The following is a 10,493-nucleotide window of genomic DNA, read 5'->3' as shown; positions in this document are numbered from 1 at the left end:
TTACATCCTCTTGTGGAATTAAGTTCTATAAATACGTCCTTGAATAGAGTTATAACTCTAGGATTAATACTTCCCACTTTCTTTCCTAAATTCTAAACAAGGGACTATATCCGATGAATTTCTTACAGAATATTTTATTTAAATGGGCAACATGCAAGTTGTGCCTATGCATGCACTATCGTAAAGTTTACCTATATGGTGTCAAGTTCCATGTAAGGCATCCCAGTATTGCGATCCTTCTCAAGTCACTCTTTTACTCACTTGTGTATATGGCTTATATGGTTTGAACAATCACTCTACTCTCTTGTGAGTATCATCATGAAAGCTTCTCAATGTGTAGTAACATAAGAGCATAACATAACACCTATCACATGAGTGCATGTGAATCGAAATGGTCACCGTGTGCATAAAGTCTCTTTGAAAATTTAGATCCTCACATCCCCATCATAGGAAGATCTTGTGTCACCATCTTAGTATAACTTTCATGTCCACTTGGGACATCCCACAGTAAGTAGCTCACTTTGTTCCTAGTATTGTGGTTGCCCGTGACGTGGTCATGTATTGCAGTTGGGAGTTAATATAGTAGAAGCATGTCCAGCTCATAACAAATGTTTATTTTCTCTTTACACCTCCACAACATGTGTTAATTATGTTCCTTAGTTAGTGAATTCATTGTGCTAGTTTCCCAACACTTGCTCGATAACCATGAGAGAACATATCATTCTATATGTCATTATAACACTTCCTTTCTCATAAGGACCCTTACTAGGCTCTCTGTCAAGACCAAGCGCACCTTTGGAGGTTATCGTAGCACAACGCATGTTTCTCCTATTTTCTGTCTTTCATTAGCATCTGGGTACTTCTCAAGTCAAAATCCATGAAGAACTCGTTATGAACATCTGCAAACCTTCCATGATTATTTTATATTATCTCATTGGGTTCCCACCTCATTTCAAGTTCATCAAAGGTTGATAGCATGCCGCAATTGCTGAGATTGAATGATCTTCTTTTGATAATGGATTATCTACACATGTGCTAGTCCAACGATCTGCTTATCAGTCTAACTCTTGCCTTTTGGTTTTTGGTTGACCAAGGAGCAATACACCTAGTAACACATTCGTATGCCAAATCTTCTCTCTCATTCAAGTCTTATAGTGTCTCCCAATTTGGCTGGTAATAGTTAGTTGTGTAGAAGTGTGCTATAGTACTTCCTTGTGAAGTAGAGTTGCTAAACATAATTGGATTTTTGAATTTTGGAGCTATACATCACGTAACTACATACAGTGATCTTCTTTCAAAAATGTAGCTTCTCGTAATCGCTTTATATTACCACCATTCCTAGTGGTTACAATGTAAAGGTTACTTCCATAAGGCTCTCTCACTTTCTTTTCATTTGTCTTGCATCATTTGTTGTTTACCCCTAATCTTCAATGTGATATTATCTCAATGTCTCGACTAGTTATCCAACTATATGATCTAATGTAATTTACCTCACTTTTATCTACTCAACAAGCGCCCTGAGAGTGGACAAATTTCCTCCTTTCTACAGACTTCTAATGTCTTCAACTCTGTTTAAGCTTGTCAATCCCAAGCGGTGCTCTTAGTTGTGTTGCCTTACTATCTATTTTCATCTGGTAACTCTCCTTGTGAATCTAATTGTATGCCTTATGGCGTCAAGGGTCGGGGTATGTTCCTTTTGTTAGGATAAAAAGATATTGCTCGCACTCCTTATGAGATGTTCTCCTAAACAATCATCTACCTGCTCTACTTGGCCATGTGACTAGATAACCTAGGTTACTTTTCCCCGATAAATGCATTAAGACGTCTCATTCTTTCAAACTTATCCATGTGGGCACTTTGAGGCCTTGTTTTATACCAACTCATAATGGTTTTAAGTACTTTCTTGCCATTGTTGACGATTCTAGGACTACGAGGTCTTGTCTCATGGGTTTCAAAAGTAATGATTTTCCTTAATGTTCAAGCTTAAATTGCCATGATTTCAAACTAAAGTGTGTCCCATTTTCAAAAGTATTAAATAGGTTGGATTGGATGGGTTACGTGGCCTTTTACTCACTTGGCTTCTAGGATTATTGATAACGTCATTGTCATGTGCAGGAAATTTTGCAACCTCTGGCATTCCACTTCCTTAAGAAGGGTTAGATTGTTCGAATTATGATAATCTCATAAGTAGATGACTTTTTTTCCATCCTCATGCACTTGTGGCATAGATTCCTTGTGTCGCTTATTGTTAGGAGTGAAATCAAAATTCCACGTATTTCATTTGCGGCCTCAATCACACCCATGTTGCAAGAGTCTTACCATTTGAGCTCAACTACTTACCTTACGCTCAGGTGGCGATATGTATCCCGGGGCAGATGGGAAGCTAGATACCATGGTACGTGCATATGCTGCTTTTACCTTGTCCTTCGTACATTCGGGAAGACATTTTCCCCCTTTACATGTAATAATCTTGCCGTCGTAGTTATTGGTGGGTCTCCAAGGGCGAGGCTGTGCTCCTTCAGAGAGGGAGTGGAGTTGCCAGCTTCTGAGCTGAAGGACGATAATAATAATTGGAATATGCATTTGCAGTGCGATGGAGGTCACAACAAGACAAAATGGGGCCGAGTCTTTGAGGAGAAAACATAGCCCGAGCCTGTTGTACCCGAAGTCTCCGGCTCTGGAGAGGTGGTTCTTCCGAGTGATCCTGCTTCAACCGAGGTTGGTTCTTTCAAGGCCGAGGGGGCTGGATCAATAGAAGTGTGCTCGGCCTTTGAGGAAGTCCGCCGGCTTCACTTTGCGGTGAGTTTTGGCATAGGCCTTCCGCCTCTTGCGTCTTCCCTTCCTTATCTAGTTTTTCTTCTGCAGGCCTTTGATAGGCTTAGGTTTGAGCTGCTCCGTTATGGGGCTAGGCTCCGGAAAGATCTGGATTAGGGTAGGTCCATTAGGATCCTTTGCGAGCAGAAGGAAGTTGAGTTGACACACTGGCGATATGAGGCGTACCGGAGCTCGAATTACGAGAGTTATTTGATGGAGCAGGTAATTTCTTGTGGTATGCATTTCGATTCTTAACCTTTTGGGTTAACGTTTTGCCTATCCCAGTTGCAGAGAAAGACGGAGGCTCTGGAGCACCTTAGGGGTGAATCCGACCGAATTAGGAATGACTGTGGTGAGCTAAGAGCTCAGGTGCAGGCTCAAGCTTCAGAGGAGAAGGGTGCCTTGGCTAAAGTTCCTGCCTTCGAGGCCCAACTCCGCTTGGCTCGTGACAACGCTTCAGTTCAAGCAGATATGATCACGAAGCTCGAGTCCGAGCTTTCGAAGGTCAGGGCTGAGATCGTTAATGCTAGGGCTGAAGCAGCATTGAGCCGGACTAAGGCCGATCAGGAGATGGCGATTCGTTTGAAGGATGCTACCGATGCCCAAACCGAGTTAAAGAAGGTCCTCGATCGTGAAGAGAGGATCGAGCAATATGTTTGTTGCAGATCTCGAAGAAGGGTTCTTGAGGAGATCGGCACTAGGGGTTTTGTTCTCCCGGAAGAGCTGGCGCGAGCGAGGGCCACTACTGGAAAATTAGCCTATGGCAACGCATGCAAAACCGTTGCAATAGACATATAAACCGTTACCATTGGTGTATCGCAACGGTTGAGCGACCGTTGCGACGGTTTGTAATCGTTGCCATTAGGTTTAATGAAACACTTTTATAAGCTATTGCAACGGCTATTTTGAGATATTACAACAATTTTCTAATGCTATTGTTACGGTTTTTCATATTGCAACGGTTACTTACAATAGATTTGATTTAATACACCAAAATTATAAACTATATAATTATAATTTATCTCGCTGTACAATTATAAATTTTAATACACCAAAATTTATATAAGTCACATAATAAATTACTCACAAACTTTTACAATCCAAAATAATTTTCAAACAAACTTGTAATTAATATCCATCAAAGCAAAATGTTCAAAACCCATCCAAGTGCATGCATAAGCTTTTACAATTCAAGAGTTAGCATAAAATATTCTTAAAATATCTAAAATTTCAGTAATAATCCAAAAATCCTCTTAAGTAAGGTCTAGATCACCAATATCTCCGCCTTCCCTTTCATCATTTTCTCCCACCTACAAAAAAGATAAATCAAGTCATTACCTTCAAGCGCTAGTTGATAATTCAAGCAAGCATGAACGAAAAAAGCAAGCAATTCAATTAAACTTCGTGTTAAATATGGGAAAATCATAATGGCCTTTCAAGTTCCATCATAATTGGAAAGAGTAAAAACAAAATTCATAGCAGAGAATTTTCTCAAGTGACAGTAAATTGAGAGGGGGAAGCAGAGAACTAATTACTAGAGCAAGATAACAACAGAACAAGGTTCAGTCACAATAGCAAAAGTATCTTGCTTTCAAGATCAGTTAAATTGTGACAACAACAACATTTAATTAAGATAGCAAAGGTATTCTTCTAAAGGTTACTCCTCATGTGGAAGAGCATATTATATTCCCAGGTTCAAGATTCTCCAGTTGAAGGAAGTGAATTGTTATAATCTCTAGTGAAGAAGTTAATGCCGGTAGCAAGTTTATGAGGTGATTCTTGGGCTAAAAGAAGCAGACCTTACTCATCACGGGTTTCACTTCGACAACGTAAGAAAGACAGCCCAACATTCAAGCTCACAAAATTGAAGTCCTAAGTCTCTGATGATTATTAAATAATCTAAAGGGAGACTGGGAATAAGTCATGCCACAATGCTGACAAGAACTCTAAGCTTAGAAAGCTAATGCCCCACTTTCTTTTTCTTCTTACACATCTAACATTAGTTCGATTTCTTCATTCAAAGATAGAAATTATTTACACAGATATGGAGAATCCAACTAAATGCGAGTTAACAATAATAGCCCCCTCATAGATAGCCAGGTGAAACAACCTTTCTCGGAACCCTAGGAATCCATACCAAAAGAGAGAGATCACTCAGTTGCACGAGAGAGAGAGAGAGAGAGAGAGAGAGAGAGAACAAGAAAAAAAATTATGAACAGAGAAAGAGGGATGTGGTGGAATAAGTAACAGAAGGAGAAGATGAAGAAAGAAAGAAAATAAGGGGTGTAACATTTGGAGTAAGTACTAACCTCCATTGTTACTACCAGTTGAGAGGCGATTGATTAGTTGAATAGCATTATGTTGGCAGATGAAGCTTCTCTAGGTGAACGAGCACTAAAATTCAGCATGTTAGGATCAATTTGTAATCCTGGATTCATACGTCGAAGTTGTGAAGCGACATTATGTGTAATTTCTTGTTCCCAAGCATCCTTGTGTGGATTGAATTTTTCCAACATCCTTTGTTACATCCTATCTTCCATTTCCTCCATTTTCTGTTGCATCCTGTCATCTGTAGCCTTTAAAGAGGGTCCAAAATCTTCCATTTTCCTTTTTAAGACGGTCTTGGTAACCCCACGTCCATACAATCTTACACGACCTGGATGCTTGGGTCCCATTACTGATGCAAATGCGTCTACACAACCTAGTAACTAGGAATAATTGCTATTATGAACACCTTGCATAAGATTATGAAATTAATAAACTTAAAAAAATAGAAAAGAAGAAACACCAAAAGATTTAATACTAAAAATGAAGAGAAAACAAGAACAGATTAACTGTCATTTGTTTCACTTATGGATGAAGAAAGCAAACTGAAATCTCTCTTCTTTGTTTGCAAATTGTGGCTTTAGCTTTTGGCTCTCTAATAATAAAACAGATAACTATTGTGCTAGTGTTTATAAATATATATATGTGGACAATTTAGCAACAGTTATTAGGAGACAATTTTCCAAAACCTTTGGACAATATAGCACTATTTAGGAAGGACCTGGAGGGAGCATATTTTAAAATTATTTCATCATTTTATGCTTTAAAGTAGTTTCTGCTATCTTGATTCAGAGATCTCCTACAAAGCCAAGAGTTGATAAAATAATGTTGTTGAAAGTATGACCTGTGCAGCTGGGAGTACAAACTGTGTTTACATTAGCAGATACTTTAATTTCTGAAAGTGTTGTAACTATTTATTACCAGATTTGGAGTTAGTTACAATTAGTTAGATTTAGTTAGTTAGTTAAAGAGGCAAAACTTATACTGCAGAAGAATTTCAAGATTAAAGACTTGAGATACTTCTTGGGAATAGAGTTGGGGTATTAGTATAGATAATGTAAAAACAATAAAACATCAAACCTCGCGGATTTGAGCAAAACTTGTCCTGTCAGCAGTGTGTGGATGCTTCAACTTTTTTCGATTCTCAATGTTGGTTTTGGATTGTTTCTGCAAATAAAACGAGTCAATAGATTTGGCAGCATCAATGAAAATATAACTCAAGATTTGGCAGCATGGTTTGTTGCTCCAAAACTCATTTCCCCCAAACAAGTGCTGCAGAAAAAAAGAGAAATCAAGTGCTGCAAACAAGTGCTGCAGAAAAGTAGATTCACCTTAACTAGATATGTATAAACTACCTATAGCACCCAAAACTGGAATAAACAACCAGATTATGAGATTCCCAATCACAGTTGTGACAGAAATCAGAACTGTCTGTGCAACACAATATGGAAGCTGGAGAAGAATCACAGAGTAGCCAACGTGTATGCTTAGTGAAAAGCTGATTATTGGAATGAACTTCACGGCCACAACTAAAACAGAGCTTAGCAGAATATGCTCTGCAGTACAAAAGTGCTGTGTTTTCACCACAAAAATCACAGCGCGGCATTGATTCAGTTTCAATATAACTAGTGATTATTTGATTGAATTAACAAGATTAAAGTAAATATTAATCCTTTTCTCAAGTTTACCTTGCGGGAATCGGAGTATCACTAGTTAAGAAGATCCTTAAAGTGAGATTGCGAAATATCTATCGGCATGTTCTCCATCTGAAGCTCATCATTGGCATAGGCTTCAAAATAATCGTTCTTCAATTCATTCTTATACTTTCTCCAAGCAACCTGAATTGAATGAAAAACCCATGGTTTCGCCTCCCCGGGATGTCATATTTTGCCTACAAATTTGGTGCAATTAGATTAGTGTAAAAAATTATAAAATATCATCCACGCTTATTGAAAATTGAGAACTTCAAACCTTGATATATTTCCACATATCATCTGTTGTGTCTAGTTTCCTCCAATTAAATACATTAAGCGGACAAAAGGTCCTCTTCCTTGCCAATGTGCCGAGAAAGCTACCCAACTCTTTTACAACTTCATCAGTTGGACCAATGGGCTGATTCAAGTCATTTAGCACGATCAACTTGCATTCTCTCCTTCCATGTACACTTTGCATTTGAGTTCTACCCCTTTTTCTTTTTCTCTCGGGAGGGCCTGCAATAATGTAAAGGAAGGATAATCACCAAGTAACTAATGTTAGTTAATTTTATAAATGAAATATATATATATATATTCTTGCCTTGTTCCTCAGATTGTTCATTTGATTTATGATGGTCAGAATCCTCAAATTGTTCATGTACTGTTTGTGATGCAGGAGTGGTGGAATCGTGAGTTGCTTGCTGCACTTGTTCATGTATTGCTTGTGATGCAGAAGAGCTAGAAGTCAGTGGCACTCGCTGCACTTGTTCCTGCAATTGAGATGCTAGTTCTAATTGTCTTTTTCCAATTATATTAAGCGGATGCATTTCACTTGGCCTTCTAGCTTGAGAAGTTTCTTTTTGTTGTCAATGACGACATCCTTAGGTTTCGCAAAGATGCAAGTGATCCAGCTGCAATGCAGTTTTTAGCTTTTTTGTTTTGTCTTGAGCACCCTTCTTGATTCATGACTATTCAATTCTCTGTCAAAATTAAAAAAATCAAATACAAAATAGATTAGTGAAAGCATTAATAGAAATCACTTTAGGTAAATTCTTAATCACATATAAAATAAATTAGCAAAAAGCATTAACAATACCCAAGCTCCCTGTCAATTCAAACAATCCATTGTTCTACTACATTTCCGAGACTTAGGGACATTGTTCTTAAACTATGAGCTTCATTCTAGTTTACTCTACTTTTTAATACATTTGTTTGACAGTTAATAACACTTACTTAATACATAAATCATTTACTCAGGTTGAATTGACACCTAAAAGATTATCAGTTCGAATTATTCATGTCGACACGTATATGAGATCAGCTGCATTTTGGATTTTTTTTTCTTTTGAAAATCCATCGTCATATCATACAGCCATAATTGTCTATACCATGTATCCAAACCAAGTTAAGAAAAGCAGTCCACCAAAAACTTGAATTGCGAAGTCTTTGTTGACCATTTATGATAAATCACTTTGCTCATACATACTGCATATACACATAAGGATTTAAATCACTCTGTTTTCCCTTATCTCCATTTTATTTACCTATGTTCTTACTTGAATTTGGTGACACTTATCTCATCATTTACTTGATTTCTATATCTGAGTGAAATTATCATCACAATATTCGAAATTATCATCACAATATTCCCCCATAAAAAAGATCACAGCACAACAAAAATTGTGTATTTCCAATCAATAACACTACATCGCTCAAATACCCCAAAAATAAAATTAAAATCAATTAATCTAGTGTAAAGGAACTTACGATGATATTTATTCCACAGCTACCAGCGACAATTTCTTCTTCAGTGAGGAATGGAATCTGCGAATTAGGGCTCAACTATTGAGAAATTGCAAAACCAGTAAAAGAAGAGCATGCTAAATAAATCAAAAATTTACGAGAATCGAGCAAAAACCTAGAATTAGGGATCTGTGAGAACTTGACGTGTTAGCGGAGCTTAATCGAGAAAAAACCTAAACTTATTGGATGATTCGAATTGTTTGAAGGAGGTGGTTGTTTATGGTGCGAATTAGGGCTCAACTGTTGAGAATTTTTTGCTGAGATTTGGTGGGTTTAACAGAGGTTGGCAGAGGGACTGCCGCCTGCGGTGTGTCACCGGCGTGGGACTGTCTCCATCGTGGGTGAAGTTTGGCAGAGAGATTAGGCGTGGTTTGTCTTTGGCAGAGAGATTGAGCATGAAGTTTGAGAGAGATGCTTAATATTTGGCCTTCTCCTTTTAATTAATTAGTAGTACTATTACATAAAAAAGTACAGGTAAAAAAAATAGAATGTAAATAATTTGGGATTTTAGCGGGTTTCACGAAAATTTTGGGGGGAAATACTTAAGAGGGATTAATAACCGTCCCCATTGATTTTTTTTCCTAGATCCGTTGCGATAGATTCGTCTATAGGAACGGTCAAAAGAAACGTTGCAAAAGAATATAGCTACTGGAACGGTTTCTATGCAAGCGCAATGGTTTTATGATTAAAGTGTGCTCAATGTAACTATGCCTTATTGGAACGGTTACAACCGTTGCCATAAGCCCTATATAGCAACGGTTTCGAAACCGTTGCAAAAACTCTGTTGCCATAGACTAATTTTCCTGTAGTGGGGGGACGAGCGTGACGCTCGGTCACTCCTATCCCGGTGTCGAGGAGAGCGAAGACAAGGCTGATAGGCCGTAGCCCTCAGGGGCGGGGCGTAGATTCTGTCGTCTTGTATGTGATATTTCCAAAGCGTGTTTGTAGATGGAGGACGCACTTTTTTACGTATGTAAAATAGAAGAGAGCTTGAAGCTTTATTCCTTATGTACCCCTTCTGCTTCGCTTCTGACCAGGTGGATTGGTTTCTGAGTTGGTGAGAGTCCTTAGATTCGTAATATGGCTCCGGGGCTCATCAGGCATGCCCGGGGGCTCTTACGCGTTCGGTAGATGTGGCCTTTAGTGTAAGATGGCGTTGGAGCTCTTATGCTTTGCTAAACTGTTTTGGGTTTGGTCTACGAGTCGGGCTTCAACTCGAGCCCATTCGACCCTCAAGTTTTTGTGTCTGCATGGGCGGGCGACAATAGCTCTTACGCCTTGCCCTTGGACATTTGTATTTTAACTATTTTGAGTTCAGTCTCCGAGTCGGATTGCGACTCGAGCTCACTTGACCCTCAAGTTTTGTATTTTCGTGGGCTGGCGACAATGGCTCTTACGCATTGGGTCGAAGAGACCTTTTATGTATGTAGCCCTGAGGTTTGTGAAGCTGGCGACGATGGCTCTTACTCTTTGCCCTTGGGCATGTATAGTTAGCTATTTTCGGTCCGGTCTATGAATCGGGTTGCGACTCGAGCTCACTTTGACCCTCAAGCTTTCAAATTTTTATGTTGGCGACAGTAGCTCTTACGCTTTTGGTCGTTGCGACCGCTTAGTGTGTATGGACCTGAGGCTCATTACGCTGGCGACAATGTCTACTATGCTTTGCCCTTAGGCATTTGTAGGCTTTGTTTATCTCTCGTTAAGGACTTTTTGAAATGATATTGCCTGACCCGTCATCGATTCGTGAAGAACCTCGATTTCAAGTCGTTTGCGGCGATGTTCAAGCACCTCAAAAGGTTTAGCTCGTAAGTTGAGTAGCTCGAAGCCCTATGATTTGGAGCTGACATGGTCGAAGCT

The 10,493-nt window shown here is 38.9% G+C and overlaps 1 protein-coding gene across 8 annotated transcripts; it reads right to left on the bottom strand.

Annotated features, from left to right (window-relative positions):
- Positions 1-3,920: 3,920 nt before the first annotated feature.
- LOC107795343 (uncharacterized) lies at positions 3,921-9,089 on the bottom strand. Of its 8 annotated transcripts, XM_075225161.1 has the most exons (9): positions 8,752-9,089; positions 8,601-8,657; positions 7,435-7,813; positions 7,111-7,349; positions 6,828-7,030; positions 6,495-6,711; positions 6,220-6,411; positions 5,124-5,522; positions 3,921-4,124 (listed from the first exon to the last, which is right to left on the bottom strand). In XM_075225161.1, the coding sequence occupies exons 3-5, from the start codon at positions 7,658-7,660 to the stop codon at positions 6,947-6,949; spliced, it is 549 nt and encodes a 182-aa protein (XP_075081262.1). In that variant the 5' UTR covers positions 7,661-7,813; positions 8,601-8,657; positions 8,752-9,089; the 3' UTR covers positions 3,921-4,124; positions 5,124-5,522; positions 6,220-6,411; positions 6,495-6,711; positions 6,828-6,946. The 8 variants fall into 8 exon arrangements, with proteins under 8 accessions (XP_075081262.1, XP_075081261.1, XP_075081265.1 ...); XM_075225160.1 differs by having other exon boundaries at positions 6,220-6,711; XM_075225164.1 differs by having other exon boundaries at positions 5,124-5,515; positions 6,220-6,711.
- Positions 9,090-10,493: the final 1,404 nt, after the last annotated feature.

Source organism: Nicotiana tabacum, chromosome 11 (genome assembly GCF_000715075.1).
Source record: "Nicotiana tabacum cultivar K326 chromosome 11, ASM71507v2, whole genome shotgun sequence".
NCBI classification, from domain to species: Eukaryota; Viridiplantae; Streptophyta; class Magnoliopsida; order Solanales; family Solanaceae; genus Nicotiana; species Nicotiana tabacum.
The sequence above is the reverse complement of the archived record's forward strand: the minus strand, read 5'-3'. Positions and strand labels throughout refer to the sequence as shown.

Coding starts and splice junctions, on each gene's coding strand:
- LOC107795343 (XM_075225160.1), bottom strand. CDS start 7,660: ATGCATCCGCTTAATATAATTGGAAAAAGACAATTAGAACTAGCATCT. Junction 7,350..7,434: donor TGAACAATCTGAGGAACAAG/GCAAGAATATAT, acceptor ACATTATTGCAG/GCCCTCCCGAGAGAAAAAGA. Junction 7,031..7,110: donor ATATGTGGAAATATATCAAG/GTTTGAAGTTCT, acceptor CCAAATTTGTAG/GCAAAATATGACATCCCGGG.